The sequence below is a fragment of the Physcomitrium patens genome, chromosome 25 (assembly GCF_059467195.1).
Source record: "Physcomitrium patens ecotype Gransden chromosome 25, ASM5946719v1, whole genome shotgun sequence".
NCBI lineage: Eukaryota > Viridiplantae > Streptophyta > Bryopsida > Funariales > Funariaceae > Physcomitrium > Physcomitrium patens.
The window spans coordinates 12,022,214-12,038,600 of NC_143434.1; the positions used below are offsets into that span (position 1 = coordinate 12,022,214).

The window sequence follows — 16,387 nt, forward strand, 5'->3', positions numbered from 1 at the left end:
ATGAACTAATACAACATAATCATTATTTTTAGTAAATTTTTGATTTTAAAAGCAAGCTTGAAAAAAAAGTCAAAAATGATGGAAACACACTAATATTATATTTTTTTGGCTTAAAACATTAGAATAGATGGAAATATAATGCAATTCAGTAAAGATTTGTAGGCAATTGGTCTAAGCAATGTAATAACTATGAAATTAGATTGCATCAATTATGTAGAGAAAACTAATTGTACCATATAGCATTACTTCTTTGTTCTTTGTGGTAGACCTAGTGATTATTTATTATCATTTTATAATTAAAAAATATATTTTTATATTTCTAAAAAGAAAATTTGAATAAACAAAATTTAATAGTTTTAAGGTGTAGTTATTATTGGAGGTTCTTAGATTTTAGTTCGCAAAGAAACACTTATTATTCAAATGATAACATTAGGCAAAAAAAATCTTAGAAATTCAAACTAATTTTTTCTGTGACAATAATAAATAAAATTATATAGAACAAAAAGTCTTCTAACTTACCAAATAGGCATTATACAAGTAAAAGTTTACAAGAAATTTTATTTTAACAAATGAATATACTAAAAGCTAAATATAAATATTTAACTTCAAAACCTAAATATTCTATCCATAATATTTAGTATTACATGAAATTTTTTATCTTTAATATTGTAGATTGTTTATTATATTCCAAGGTATTATTATTTTAGCAAATATGGTAATATTCTTGAAGGCATTCTTGGAGGATCACAATAGCACAACACAAAAAAAAACTAATAAACTCTATTAAATGTTACAATACTTAAATTAGAAACACCTATAACAACTGCAATATACATTCATGGAACAATCAGTGACAATATACAAAATGACATTGCAAAGCTTTAAAAGCATTAAAAAGATATATTCTTTTTATGTCCAAAAGCTTTTACACATCCATACAGCTCTCAGAATCGACTAACCGATGAGTTCTTTTAGACAAAGTTTAAGAATAATCGAGCAACTAAAAGAACTACCTCTTTTCTAAATTTGGCTCTCCTAATCAGCATCCGAGCGATGATGGAGAGAGGGGCTGTACAGACGGTTTGTAAACACCCGAGAGTAGCAACTGCATTGCGATATTCGTTGCCAATGTGGGAACAATTTTACGAAAATAATGCCAAGCCTCAAGAAGTGTCCTTAGCTTGTCACTTGTCCACTGGACTTGGATGCAATAAGCTCCTCACTGAACTTCCAATACCTGGTAGCAAGTTCCATGTCGCTAGCAGCAGCCAGCTCTGGCGTATATTCATTGCAATCAGAAAAATACTTTCCGCTGATTCCATTGAGGTTAGGATTTGTTGCCACATACAATGACGTAGCAGCTGCCTGGAAAAGACATGCAATTGAGGAGCATTAGATATCAGACATGATTAATGAGCGAAGTATGATTAAATGGGGCAAAGCCTGTTGTAATAATTTGCACATATAGCGACGTGCAAAAATTGGCAAAATGCCAACTTGATTTACCTGCGGGATTGTCTTCAATAATTTGCTACCTATAGTAAAGAAAATACCTGCAACAAATCATTTCAAAAAGTCATTAAGATAAACGTTATAAATACATCACTTATATCTGCAAGCATATCACTTGGTTAACTATTGTATCATGAGCATCAGTTCAGATAAGTTGATAAAATAGTTATCATGCTCGTCTTCCTTGAAAGGATAGCACAAATCAAATGGTTCATTACGATCTTTTCATTCAAAAACTGCAATGCTTTCACCGTCCAAGTAACTATTAAGTAAATCTACGCCTTTCTGAAGTCGGCTGAGCCAAACAATTTCTTAAAATGAAGGGCCATCAGGTTCTGATCAAATACCTACACCATACTTGAATAATGCATTATTTTTACCAAAGTTAGTATCCATGGTGCCCGGATGGAGTGCATTGGCAGTAACATTTGCACTCTCCTCCTGATAATCAGAAAAAAGCATATGTTCCATGAGCAAAGAAATATCATCCGCCACTTCTGACACCCTGAAGCAGCGTAGCAGTAGATTTGCGCACATTCGCAAGTTATTGCACCAAGGGATTCTAGAGGTTGACTAAAAGCTTCTGACAACAACTATTACAGGTTATGAGATAGCCAAAAATGACCGTTTACTCGGAAGGAATTCACAACTTCGCTAACCTTTACTTAGCGTTATCTAAAAATGAATTTGCACACATGAGATGTATCATATATATATATATATATATATATATATATATATATATATATTCGTGGAGTGCATGGGCATACCTGGAGACGATGAGCAAGCTCTTTTGCATGTAGAATATTAGCCAGCTTTGACTGACCATATGCTTGGTAACCCACGTACCTGTATAGGAAACGGCGTCATTCGTTCAAAAACAGGATAATCTGGAAAATACGAAACAAATAGTAATCTTGTGGACTATACATTAACCTATAATTCCACTGCTGCTGGGGGTTTAATCATGCTCAATTTCAGCTAAAACAAATAGGTAGGATGATCCATTAGCGAAGTGATGTGAAGTTCAAAAGTCGAGAATCCTCAGGGTCAGTGCCAGTACCAGCGCAAGTTGTACAAAACGTACAAGAATGTGCTTTCTAAATACACGCTGATTAAATCTAACCTTTTCGGATTGTTGATTTCCTCTAGGTTATGATTCCTGTAGGTCATTGTATGCGCAAGTGATGACACATTTACAATGCGGCCCTCTTCACCACACTCCTTAGCAGTAGCTTTCATGATGTCAACAAGAAGATTGGTCAGAAGAAAGTGACCTGCAGGCTCAATTGTGCGACTAAAATCAGTAGACGAATCTATTAAAGGTTGTCTGGTAAATCCATCCCTCCGTAGAGTTTCACACAAAGTTGGGAAGAAAAGGAGTTACGAAATATGATATACAAGAAGTTGATAAAAAAATATTCATGAACGATATTGAATCATATATGCAGAACATGGCTTCAAACATACGTGACAGCTATTTAAATTGGCATATGGGACTTGCCAAGGTGGTTGGTAGCAAACGTATGCTCGATACCGTCCTCAGAGAGCTGAAACTTCAGGTTGAGTAGTCCTGCATTATTGCTGCAGAAATCACAAGAAACAACTTCAAAAATCCCGAAGCTTGAGCTCTATGATTTTTGCAAGTGAAACAATGACCAATTGTCAACTTGCTACTAAGAGGATACCTAGTAATCTTCAGAATAGCCAGAGACACCGCCGATTAAAGGATTCAGTGTCTATTAAAACTACTCATATATGAAAACACCGAATTAGCTGAACGCGTTACTCTTGATGAAAACTTGATGACGATTCGTCTTTACGCGATAAGAAGTCTTTAGCAAAAATTAACTTGTTCACGCGAAACCTTGCGGAGAACAAACCAGCGTCTGGTGGACGATACTCCTACTACCCTTAAAGGTAAATTGGCTTTTAAATACTCACAGGAGAATATGAAGAGGAAGATTTCGAGCTCTGAAATTTGCTGCAAATTCACGAACCGATATCAGCGAATTCAGATCCAAATGCATGGCATCCAGACGAGCTGTTGGAGTTTCTTTGAGTATTTCAGTACAAACTGCCTCGCCAACCTTCACGTTCCGGACCGCAAGTATTACATGAGCACCCCTTTTGGCCAAAACCCTCGCAGATTCTTTTCCTATTCCTGACGTGGCCCCTGCAAAAAATTCCCCCAGTACAGGATCCCGCCTTTAAATTAAACTTGTAGCACGGTGTATCAAAAAGACAGACTCGCCTCATTGCACTAGCATGGAACCCTACGATGAAATTAGTGCAATGGAAAAACGAGTACCAGTCACAATGATCGTCTTTGAGCTCAAGTCCAAATTGGCAGTCACATCCTCAGCTGTAGAGTTGGAGCTGTAACCACTCGGTCCAACCGTCCCTCTCAAGTAAGAGACCGTGGTACCCATATCTGCTTCCTCCACTTACAATGCACCTGCGATATCCCAAAAATTTTGACCATCACGTTCACCCACAACTGAATTGAAGCAAGAAGTGAAGGGGGGAATCCTATGAAACCGGAATCCACCAACTAATTGAAGAGCGCACGCGATGAAGTTGTTGCGCTCCAAATCGAACGGCCCCGTTAGTCGAAACAAAGGAATCCACATTCCAAGATTTCCCACTCAGTCCTCATTGCCACACGTTGATCATAATGGCAACAAAACCTTCAGAAACGCACACACAGAATGCTACAAAACCGTCACCCCAAAAGCACCAGCGGTATCACATTCAAACCAAAGCTCAGAGTATCAGCTCCGGGAAATCCACCGCACCTGAGCCCCTCACTGGAGATTTCTAAGTTGGGTAGAAGCGCTTTGTGCATCAAATGGCCTCGCCGTATGCCCAACCAACTGCACCCCAGCAAAACTCCGTGCATGAAGTGGAGAAGACGACAGCCCCACAGACACCAGAAGCCAGTTCAAAAGCAACAACCGTGGCAGGAGGATCGACGCAACGTAGGGTCCACCCCAACTGAAGCATCAGAGTGATGGATGGATAGATGGATGGGTGTGGGACTATGGTGTGGAAAAATAAAGGTCGGCAGATATTTTTATGACTGACCATGACATATCTTCAAATCAAATCTAAGAAGAATAGAATGAATAATTACACGTGGATAATAGATAATATTTTTTTAAAATGGAAAACACATTTACCATTATCTAGAGGTGGTAGCAGCACAACATGAACTTATTTTAGATTTTTTAAATAAAGAAGTGTTTTGTGGTAAAAAAAAAGTTTATTGTGGCCTGCATTCCCCGTACTCATCACAAAACACAGACACAAACACAAGAAGATTTTTTTGTTTGGCATTGACAACATGAGGATCTTTGGCATGGGCTACAGTTCAGGTATAGATTCATCTAATTGTATTCAGTGTTAATATGTTGACAGTCTCTAACTCGTATCAGAATGCACATTGGTTTTAGAAGCAACAAAGAAAGGTAAAGAACACTGGAAACAGGGGCTTTAGAACCTTTGTCAGCCCTTCAAGACTGAACACAAACAGTGCTCACAGACATCCCCGGAATAATGAAGAGGTTGACTTTCACATTCTTCAAACCCGACCCAACTTGACTAACACTAAGGAGGACCAGAGCTATCTAGAATGATGCCTTTGCCTCGATGCTACGTCCTCCGTTTCTCTTGCTCTATAAGTGTGCACATTTAACTGTCAAAACGCTAGTGTCCAGAAAAAATCCTCGAAGTACGTGATAAAATCACTTCAAATACACTATAAAATGGCATTTACTCCCCTCGCTGGATTGGTAATCCATTATTTACATCCATAATACTCTACCTTCAAATTTCATATAAAATATGACACGATAGCTGTACGGATTCAACGTCTCATGATCTGTCCGGATCGTATATTGCTACAAATACAGAAGCAACTGCAACCAGCATTGTATGTGTGCAATGTACATGTTTCATTCCGGGAGAGATGATGAAATGAGTGATTGTAGAGTTTAGAAGCATCGTAGGCTCCCATGGAATAGATAACAAGAAAATTTTGAAAAAAGAAAAAAACAGAATTCTTTGAAATCCTTAAAGATCGGACGACTTGCGTTTTAGTGCAGAGTATCAAATTTGTTGTCCAAAAAGGACCTTCGAAATTGTTGTCCGCGTATGCCACTTGCTCGATGTGCTGCCGACGACTCGCCAGATTCGATGCTACAGTCTTGTTGTTGTTGATGGTAAGGCATCACTCACAGAACTATGTTTTCGTAAATCATCCGAGTTTCGAGATGTGTGTGGGTGAATTAGCAAGTTGGAATGTTTTCTGGAATTCGCTAGAGTGGAATGCTGACGAGCCCGAGAATGGTTGGAACAGTGTTGATACCGATGGTTCTCTGCACTGGAAGGACAACATGCAGCTGAGAATGCCATGGAGCTCGCCATTATCTTCACCATGGAGCCATACTGGTCGAAATTTAAACTTGTTGTGAATGCTGCTTCTTCCTGGCGATCGTGGAGCTCAATTAAGAAGGAAGTACTGTTGAATGGTGCGTGAGGACGTGAACAATTGCCACTCGTCGCGTAGCTGTCTTTGTGGCTGAGGCCCATAAGTCTTCTTTTGAGACGCCGTTGAGATTGAGCATTGCCACATGTTGTAGAATCCATTTCAATCGACCCACCGAGCTGCAAATCGTAATTTTTTTCAGGGTGGGATGCTGAAATTCGAGAGCCACCTGAGTGTCATGAATTTGTTCTAAAATTAGAGTTATTTGAAAACAATGGTAGCCTAAATTAAATCATGGTTCAATAAATGCGGATCTTGGACCCTAAAACCTGGGAGATTACGTGATTTAGTATTCGCCTCTCATTGCGCCACTAAGTCCTAAGGATTGTGTCTTTGAAGCCCTTCAATTGATATGTACTTGCAGTAGTTACTGCATAAACATATTCTCAACGCACAAGTTCGTCAAGAACTGTATACAGTCTGAGAACTCGTCCAACGATCTCGAAACCCACGCAAGAAATAACTGCGGAAACGAGGACCACTGAGTATTAGATACTAATCAAGAACGAGTTCACCAGCAAGGCCGTTATTCCTACGCCTCTAAAATCTATTTCTGGATTATCTCCAACAACAGAATAAAAAATTAAACCAACCCCTATCTCGGCGTACAGTGCGCTACTCGAAGCTCTGCTTTGAAATGATCATTTTCAATTGAAGAATCCGAGATGTGTGAAAGCATAATTTAAGTGTAGGTTAGAATTGTTGCTAGATTTTGAAATGATGAGATTTTCACTCCCTGAATGCTGAGGATGGTATAGATCACTTCGCCAATTGGACAATGGTCGGTCTGAGATTTTTCCCAGAGGATTTTGAGGTTTAGGGAACTTCTCTCGTTGTGCCACTTGACCTCCAAGGCTTTCGTGTCTGCTGCTCTTCGATTGCTTTGCTCCTACCGTAGTAACAGCAAGCCTTAGTATTCAATGATGGAGAAGGTCAAGTACGGCACATAGCCTAAAAAACGAGCTAGATGATTTCAAACCCGGAGTATTATCATGCACAACAGGGGAAATCAGAACTGCGTCACAGGGTGAGCGGGGTCGAAAGCAAGCAACAAACCTTTTGCCACCAAGTACCACCTCGACTAATTTCCAGCAGCAAATTAACACTGTGTAACAAACTCCTCTCGAATTAATGGCACAAAAACCATGTTCCAACGTATATCTTTTCATAGAAAAACTTCTGCACAAACACCCCGTCCGTCTAGTGTTTCACATGGAGGCGAAAAAGCTCCTCTAATTATTGCCATCGACACCTTTGCATTGATAGTTAGTGCTTCAGGACTTGACACGGGCATTCTTTTAAGCTTAGACATGTCTGTAACACGCGACAGCAATTGGCTCTAGACTAAACACATTAGGTGAACAGCTTGAGCACGAACACATAATAACAACAATGCTATCAAAACAAACCATCACACATATTCCTTGACTTCTCGATTGAGTCGCGAGATAATGATCCCATCATTCACTCTGTTTTTAACTCTTTGACGAGATTTTCGTTACAAAAGCCAAGACACTCTCTACTAGTACACTACTCAATTCTAACCGTCTCAGAGACAACAACGACGTAGGCAAATCGAATTTCAACCTATCTAGTTGTAGCCGTCATCGCTGAATTTTTGTCACCGTAACCATCCCAAGAAAGATTCGAGAATTATCTCCTGCGACCAAGCGACAAAACTCTCACCAAATGAGACAGAACAAGAATGGATTCCGAGACTGCAGCCACAGCGTTGATCTGGACATGGCCGCCGCATCACGGGAGATTGTACCAGAGACAAGAGCGGGAATTGGTTGTCGCAGAATATGTCTGGCAAGGGAAGAAGCATACATGGAGAGCCGAATAGAGAGCACCATTCACATGACCATTCCTTCTCCTCACTCCAGACACGAGGCGTCGGCATCGATAGAAGCTGGGAGTCTGCCCTTCCCGCCCGTTTACTGCAGAGTTTCGAGGGTAATTGGTGGCATTCCCCCCTTTCCGAGGTCCGAACTCGATTTCTTCGGCCAATGGGTTCGGTTTCCTTCTCAGGAGCCGCTCGAGGTGCATCCATGCTCGGCCGGACTTCGCTGAGTAACTTCATTCATCCGCATGCACGGTAGCACTGTCATCCTCTCGTTTCATCCTTAAGCGGGATTACATTGCATCGAATACGATTATCTCACTTTCTCGTTCAAGTAGATATTCTGTCCAAATTAAAAGCAAAAGTTGTGCCCCAGGCTTGTGTCCAAATTTTACGGCCTTTTCTGTTGCATTGGTTTTAAAGATGTATTTTCCCCACTTTTTGTACTACAACTATTAATACTAAAAATTGAAGCCTGAACAGTTCATGGCATTAAATGAACAACTTCATTATAATGTTTCTGAATCAATTGTAGTATTCTATGCGAAATGGCACAATCAATACGTTTGAAAAAGAATACTATATATTATTCTATATGTAAATGAACACCAATCAGACTTTGATATCTTTTGGTTTTTATTTTTTAAATTATGATATTTAAGTTCAATTAATGGTTGTAATTCATAAAAAGTCATTGACTAAGTTACATAAAACCTACATTTTTAAAATGAAATAAATTAAAAAAATTATTTTTTACTTCCAATCACCATAAATTTATATGTTTCTAACATGTGCATCATAACACACATTTAAATTTATGAGGAGAAATTTCATGCCAAAAATTTAACTATTATTAAAAAAAATCAAAAATCAAACACCAAATAAGAAATGGAGTTTAGAAGGATGCATCACAGATTCTGAAATGGTAAATATTTTTTTTAAATGCTGGCTTTTTATGCATTTCTGCTAATAGGGCATTTGTTCTGTTATGTGTGTTCACTATAAAATTTCTTGTCCAAGTATCAAATAAAAAATTACGAGGTTTTATTTGAATTATACTATTTTTTTTTTAATCTTCTAAGTGTCATATATTCTTTTAAAAGATTGTTAAACATATGTTTTTAAAAATCAAATTTTAACACATTATTTTATTGGATATTGTTAATAAAATTATTAAATCTACACCCTCCAATGACCTTTGAGTATCTCACAATCACTCTTTTTATATCTATAGTATGTCTACAAACACAAATATAATACAATATAATTAGAAAGAAATAAAATACACAATGGACCTTTCAGCTATGAAGTAGAATAGGTAAATCCATGCTATTATCATGGATAATATGCAAAAAAAATAATTAATTTTTTTTAAGGAATTACTTATAAAAGTATAAAAAAACCTAAAATTATACTTAAAAATCATAAAAGTATGTTAAGTCATTTAAAGATGTACTAAAGTCAATAAATAAATTAATTAAAAATATAAAATATAAAATATAAAAATATTAATATTTATCTAATTAATTTTTTTAAAAAAAATTTAACATAGAATTTAAATTATTGTTTCTAAGAAGAAGAATCTTGATAGAACAAGAAGAAGTGCATTAAGAGAATGCTACATAAAGTTGATCATAGGAAAAAGATAGATTGTCTTAGATCCAAACCAACATGCTTCATTGATTGTCCATGAAATTTATTTATTATTATTGCAAATATAAGATAGATTAGATTTTTTTTTTTTTTTTTTTTTTTTAGAATGAATTGAAGTAATTTTGTTATAAAAGTTAATATAATCCATTGTTGTATTATATAAATTCTTACTTGAGAATGTATGGAGCACCTAGTTGTGAAAGATAAAGTTGTATTTTGCAACTATCTATGAAGCTTAATAGGTTTCAACCATCAAAATATAAAGTAATTCAAATTTTAATTCAAAAGTGCTTAAAGCGAATACAAAGTGCTCAAAAACACTCTTCTTAGAAACTTCATCTATACACAAATTCCAATTGCCTTATTACTTTTATAATTATGCAAATATAATTTCTCCTTGCAAGCTCTAACTCTAGTAGTGAATTTTAGCAAGCTGTAACTCCTAACCTAATTGTCTACTTGATACAAAATTTGCAAACAAATACTACTATAAGCCTTTTACATTCTTGAAAATATTTAGTTCAATCTAACTCATAAATTATGAAAAAAAGTCCAAAAACTGTATTGATGTCACTTGGCCTCCAACTTGAAAGTTGATGCAAATGTTCCAAAAGCAATTTTTCCTTCTCTAACAATTAATTTCAACTCAAAATTGATGTGTAGCTTAATCTTAAAGTCTTCTACTATTATGCTAAATTTCACCTTGATCTGACTAGTAGATCTTTAGATATTATAAAAATCCTATCCAACTCCAAATTGCCAACTTTTAATATCCTCTTGTACCAAAATCGAGATATCTCTAAATTTCACTATTAGATTAATACAAAATTTTACACACACTTAAGACATCTAATCAGCCAAGCATTAGTAAATTTTAAATTATAGATGTGACACTGATTGCATGACTTAGCTGAGAGTACTAGCCCTAATTGTATTGGATAAATTCCAAATTACCAATACAAATCTTGACTTTGAACAATAATTGCAAAGTCATTCCAAATCCTTTGAAAACAAGCTTTATATTTTTGGGACCAACCTAAAGCTAATTCACCAATTCTAATTAATGATCTTTAAATGCTCCTATACTTTATACTAAGCAGTTGTTTTAGTAGCTAGAGGAATGATTTTAGCCCTATTCTACAAATGGTCGACATGTAGATATCAATCTAACATATCCTAGAGGTTTTTTAGGCCAATCCTGCTCTTAATTTAATTTTAGTATCAACCATGCTAATTATTTATCTCTTTTAAGCTGGTTTTATTAATTTATGGCCTTTCTAAGGCGATAAAAGAGTTTCTACATTCTAGAAGATAAAATTACTAATCAATCTTTAATCTATTAGCTATTAAGATAAGAAAATAAACTAAGATGTTTTTATAAAAGCCATGTTTAAATATCTTAAATTATTATTAAACCAAAATGATTAGATATTAATTAGAATTTTATTTTTGATTATATTTTCACTATATAGTTGTGTTACAATACGACATTATGGTATAAATACCATATTTCCAACAAATTTTCTTTGAAGAATTCTTGCTTAGAGAACTCAATCCATTAGTTTTATAATTATCAATTGAATTCTAATGCAAAGTTATTGATGAAGAGCAATACGTTTTAGTAGCATCATTAAAATCTCAGTCTTAAGATAAAGCCTTCATCTAGGTATTTTAACTAAATTAAACAACTTAATAGATTTGGCTAAATAAATATTATTATTATTGAAACCATCTTTGATAATAATATTATAAAAGGTTAGATATTCTTGTTCATTTTTAGAAAATATGGCCATAATAATTATTAATTAACAACTAATGTCCTTAATTGATGTTATTTATCTAATTTCTTTAAAAAATATGGACATTAATATCATCTATATCATCATTTAGTATAGATAAAATGATTCTATTTCTTAAAAAGCATCAATTATAATACTATCTTCTACAAGTCTTAGATAAATAATATCAACTAAGGATATTAATTATTGATCAACAATCATGTGAACAAGAAGCATAACTATATTATTAGATAAGAAATTTGTACCATATTCAATCAAACGAGTGACAAATAAAAATATTGTTCAATAATATCACAACCATGAAGAATTCAAATATACCAATATGTATATGTAAAATGTATGTACACATTTTATACTTGAAGAAGTCGATTAACAAACTTGATATCTGTTTGAAGTAGTCATGAGTTCAATCTCATGTTTTTTTTTTTTTTTTTTTTTTTTTTTTTTTAATGTATAGATTTTTATTTGAAGCCAAAGTGTTGAATGTCAAAAAAATGCTGCTATAATTTTGTCTTAAATTCTTTTCACAATTATTGGCAATATTTAGCAAAAATCTCAAGCAAAAACTATTATAGGTCTTTATATGAGTGATTACTATTCTAAATATCTCTAATAGAACAATCAACTATCTTAGGATAATAATGATGTTGTATTAGAAGTTTATTCCAAATAATAAACAAAGTTTGGCAAATAAACTCAACCTGGTTGAAATTCTTAATAATTAAACAAAAAGAGTCATTATTCTGAATTAATAGAATCTTAAACATAAAATAAGTGGTCCTTTCTCTTTCAAGTAGGAATGCAGCAATTCTTAATGATATAGTATATTTACAAAAATATTTTATCAATGATACTTTAATTACCAAAGTGTTATAGACAAATGTTTTACTAATTCTTGGAAGTCTATTTAGAAAAACATACATCCTTGTTCTTCTATTATGGAGGCTACAATATTGTTATATACATTTTTTTTTGTTTAAGATTTAATTGTGGAATATATTGCTTCAAATTTTCTTTTAATTATTAAATGTTCCATGTTTTTTTTAGCATTATTGTATTTTTTTGTATTTTTGTATTCCAATTGTTTTTTGGTAATGACATTAGAAGAAACTATACAAGCATTTTATTTGAGTCTTGAAAAATCTTATCCAACAAGAAAAATTCAAAATCCTTAATTTATTCTTTTGTTATTATGTAATAATATGACTATATGGTGAAAAATAAAAATAAAATGGATGTTAATATAAAATATCCTATTAAAAAGATATAATAGAAAAATAATAATAATTTATAGAAAGGTAGTAAAATATTTAGTTTTAATGCTGTCTTTTATAGAAAGAAATTTTATTTAATTTGTAGAGGCATAAATGAGCTAAATCAATGTAAATAAGATAAGAATTTGATATAGACATGTTTAAAAGAGAATTAAAAATAGATTAAAGAAAAAAAATTCTTCAAGTTATCAAAAATTGATACTTAGAAAGAACTAGTTGTGAGTTTGGATTAAAATCAGATTCCAAGGTACACAACCGCATATCTATCGCAATTTTAAGGTTCTTTTGTAAATTAAATAGTGTGATTTGAAAGAAAACTTCATAGAATTTTTTCAAGTATTGATTTTAGATAATTTAAGTTTTTAATGGCTTTATAAGAGCTTTGCAAAATTAGATTTTTTTTTGATAAATCCGGTTTTGTGAAATTAAAATATATATATATATATATATATATATATATATTTGAAAGTAATTTGTGAGTTTAGAAGTAGATCTACAAGTGATAATCTATGGATTTGTAATTATAATTTTTCATAGTATGCTATAAATTTGAGCATAATCAAATGATTAGATTGAAGTTTATTGAAGTTCAAGTGGATTAGATTCTCAAAAATAAAGTATTGAAGGTTAGTTAGGATTTCTAATTTTTTTAGGAATTTACAAGTTAAATTGAGTTGACATTTTTGCATATCGATGGTAGACTTAATTTCCAAAATATATGTAAATTTTGAGAGGTATTTAATAGAAGAATTAAAAGATTTTGACTTGAAAAGATTGGCAACAAGATTGGAGAAGAAGGCCAAGCAACACTCGAGCGGATTTTAGGGTTCATCATTTATTTGGTATATGCAATCTTCTTCAAAACTTTTGTGCTTATTATTAGCTTAGTTGTTATAAGGTATGTAAATTTTAAATCAAAATCAACAATTCAATCATTTTTTATTGAATTTTTAATTTAAAGTAGAATTATTAAGAATTTTATTTAAGTTTTAGAATTTCATTGAAGATTGATTAGAATTGATTCATGATCTAGAATTTGATTAAAATTTAGGATTTTTTTTGATTTTGATTAGAATTTAAGTAAGATATGATTAATATTTGATTAGAAGTTGATTCAAATTTGTTTAGGATTTTATTAAGATTTATTAAGATTAATCTATAGCTTAGGATTTTATTAGGATTTCATTATAGTTTTATCTAGGATTTAATTAAGATCCATTGGAATTTTAATTAGGATTATAATTTGGATTTGACCTAGAATTTGATTAAAATTCATTAAGATTTTAATTAGGATTAAATCAAAATTTGGTTAAAATTCATTCAAGATTTTTATTTTTAGTATTTTTTTAGAATTTTTTTATTTTTTTAAAATATTCTATTTTTAATATTTTTAAGATTATTTTTATTTCTTTAAGGATTTATTTTTATATTTCTTTAAGATTTTTTTTATTATTTATTATTTATTAATTTAAGTTTTTTTTTTTTTTTTTTTTTTTTTTTTTTTTTTTTTTTTGTTAAATTTGTTAAAAGATTAGTTAAAATTTGATGAGAATGACTAAAGTTTAGTTAAAATTAATTAAAGATTCTATTAAACTTAGTAGGACTATTATTACGTTTCTACTTACCTTCTATAATTAGATGCCTAGTGCATTCTCAAGTAAGAATATATGTAATATAATACCATTGGATTCTTAATTCCATATTCTTTTTGCAAATAAATATTGAGATCCTCTAAGATGCTTTTCCAAAATCTTTTTCACAGACTTAATAGATTTAACAGATTTTCTAATTTCTATTGTTGATGCATCTTCTAAACATTTTTGTCACTCTCTATCATCTTCAAGCAATTTCAAAGGTGCACATGCACTTTAAAATATTGGAATAAAAATTCCATGAATTATCTTAAAGTATTCAAATGAGTGTAGATCTTTAATATGGATTAACAAAAGCATCAAATAATATTTTTTTTTATTATAGAATTCATATAATATAATCTTTTAATAATATATTTGTATTTTTTAAAATCCATATCTTTTTTTTCTTATGCCAAATAAATATTGTCGAAATTGCTAATATATACATTGTCTTCCCATTACCATTGCTACACACATTGTTGAAGTAGAGAGAATTTTCCATAAGAAAATGCTAGGCTTTTGGCAATTACTAATTTCTCAACTAAGTCTTAAGATAAAAAAAACATCAAGTTTAGATATAAAATTGTTCTGCCTTTGAATTACATATGCTAAGTTCAATGCTCTACAAATCTTTCATATAGACTATAAATATATATATTTTTTTTGCAAAAGCCTAAATCTTGAAATTATCCTTGCAATTGCATCTCTTGATTCTCAAAATCTATTGTAAAATTCCTTGTATCCTCAAAAGAATAATAATATATCTTAAAGAAACACCTTAATTTCAAATGACTATAACTTCATCACCTTAATTCCAAATCTTCTAAAATTTGCGCAAAAATTATATTCCAAAGTCTAAACCTTATAATCCTTGCTTTTAATTTTCAAATGTTTCTTTTGAAGTTGCCAAAATTCTTGTTATGGTCGTAGATAACCTCTTGAGAGCCTATTTGATATGGCTATTAATCAATATGGATGAAGATCTTTATTCCTTACCTTCGTCCATCCATACCTTATTTTTATCCCTCAAAATAATTTTTTAGAGCTTTGAATCTTCATCTTTGAGTCTAAATTTATTCTTTAAATATTATATTGAATATCTAAGTCCTATAGAATTTAAAAATTATAATAAAAATAAGTAAAATTTAAAATAATATTTTAATATCAATTCTCTTTAAATTAGCATATTAATTACTCTATATATATATATATATATATATATATATATATATAAATATATTATATATTTTAGTTAATTTTTATATAATATAAATAATTATAATACAACATCTACTTTCTCTTAACTTGTACATCCTCTAGTATGTGCCACGTTGTCATAATACGTAAAGTCTTGCTTGAGAATGCTCCGAGCACCTGGCTGTAGAAGGTAGAATGGAAATTGCAACAACAAAATCCTAATTCTAATAGAATACTAACAATTCTTTAATTAGACCATAACAATGCTAAGCAACCTTTAATCAAATTCAAAGAAATCTCAAAAAAATTTCAAAGAAATAATAAGAAATCTTAAAGAAATATTAGAATGATCACAAATAACTCTCGAATATATCTCAATTCAATCTTAATTTAATCCTAGTTGAAATCCTATTAGACTTCATTCAAACTTTAGGCCAAAACTAATTAAATCTTAAATCATAAATAAATCCTAATAAAATTTTAAACCCTAAATCAAACCCTAAATCGTAAACCAAATCCAAACCAAATCCTAATCAAATCCTAAATTCTAAACCAAATCCTAAAAAAACCCTAAATCCTAAATCAAACCTTCAAAAAATCCTAAACCAAATCCTAAATCTTAAATCAAATTCCAACCAAATCTTAAACTCTAAATCTTAAATCCTAAATCAAATCCTAACTAAATCCTAAACCAAATCCTAAATCCTAAATCAAATTCTAACCAAACTCTAAATCCTAAACCAATCTCTAATCAAACCCTAAATCAAATCTTTACCAAATCCTAAATGAAATCCTAACCAAACTCTAAATCCTAGTAATTCTCACAACAAATTCAAACCTCAATAACTAATGAATGAACCATTGGTCTTAATTTAAATTTTACACATTTCTTAAAAACTAAGTTGAAAACAATCACAATTTTTTTG

General features: G+C 31.7%; 1 protein-coding gene and 2 long non-coding RNA genes across 7 annotated transcripts; all 3 read right to left on the bottom strand.

Moving 5' to 3' along the window:
• Positions 1 to 880: 880 nt before the first annotated feature.
• Positions 881 to 4,448, bottom strand: LOC112277172 (short-chain dehydrogenase TIC 32 B, chloroplastic). Its single transcript, XM_024509225.3, has 9 exons — positions 4,311 to 4,448; positions 3,824 to 3,970; positions 3,457 to 3,688; positions 3,017 to 3,096; positions 2,639 to 2,789; positions 2,283 to 2,361; positions 1,860 to 1,953; positions 1,507 to 1,553; positions 881 to 1,365 (listed from the first exon to the last, which is right to left on the bottom strand). Exons 2-9 carry the CDS (start codon positions 3,942 to 3,944, stop codon positions 1,177 to 1,179), a joined length of 993 nt encoding a protein of 330 aa, XP_024364993.1. The 5' UTR covers positions 3,945 to 3,970; positions 4,311 to 4,448; the 3' UTR covers positions 881 to 1,176.
• A 798-nt stretch (positions 4,449 to 5,246) lies between these two features.
• Positions 5,247 to 6,483, bottom strand: LOC149986313 (uncharacterized). The gene is made up of 2 exons (XR_016501116.1): positions 6,343 to 6,483; positions 5,247 to 6,230 (listed from the first exon to the last, which is right to left on the bottom strand). It is a non-coding gene; the product is annotated as an uncharacterized LOC149986313 (long non-coding RNA).
• Positions 6,484 to 6,645: 162 nt separating this feature from the next.
• Positions 6,646 to 8,060, bottom strand: LOC112277254 (uncharacterized). 5 transcript variants are annotated; one of them, XR_016501115.1, is made up of 4 exons: positions 7,892 to 8,031; positions 7,649 to 7,721; positions 7,118 to 7,166; positions 6,813 to 6,950 (listed from the first exon to the last, which is right to left on the bottom strand). It is a non-coding gene; the product is annotated as an uncharacterized LOC112277254 (long non-coding RNA). The 5 variants fall into 5 exon arrangements; XR_002968315.3 differs by having other exon boundaries at positions 7,118 to 7,240; XR_002968318.2 differs by lacking the exon at positions 7,649 to 7,721 and having other exon boundaries at positions 6,646 to 6,950; positions 7,118 to 7,240; positions 7,748 to 7,968.
• Positions 8,061 to 16,387: the final 8,327 nt, after the last annotated feature.

What these genes read in the sequence shown, in the direction of transcription:
- LOC112277172 (XM_024509225.3), bottom strand. Translation starts at nt 3,944, where the DNA reads ATGGGTACCACGGTCTCTTACTTGAGAGGGACGGTTGGACCGAGTGGT. An exon ending in AAAGACGATCATTGTGACTG is followed by an intron (nt 3,689 to 3,823) that starts GTACTCGTTTTT and finishes AATTTTTTGCAG; the next exon opens with GGGCCACGTCAGGAATAGGA. An exon ending in GTTTGCTACCAACCACCTTG is followed by an intron (nt 2,790 to 3,016) that starts GCAAGTCCCATA and finishes TTGAGCCTGCAG; the next exon opens with GTCACTTTCTTCTGACCAAT.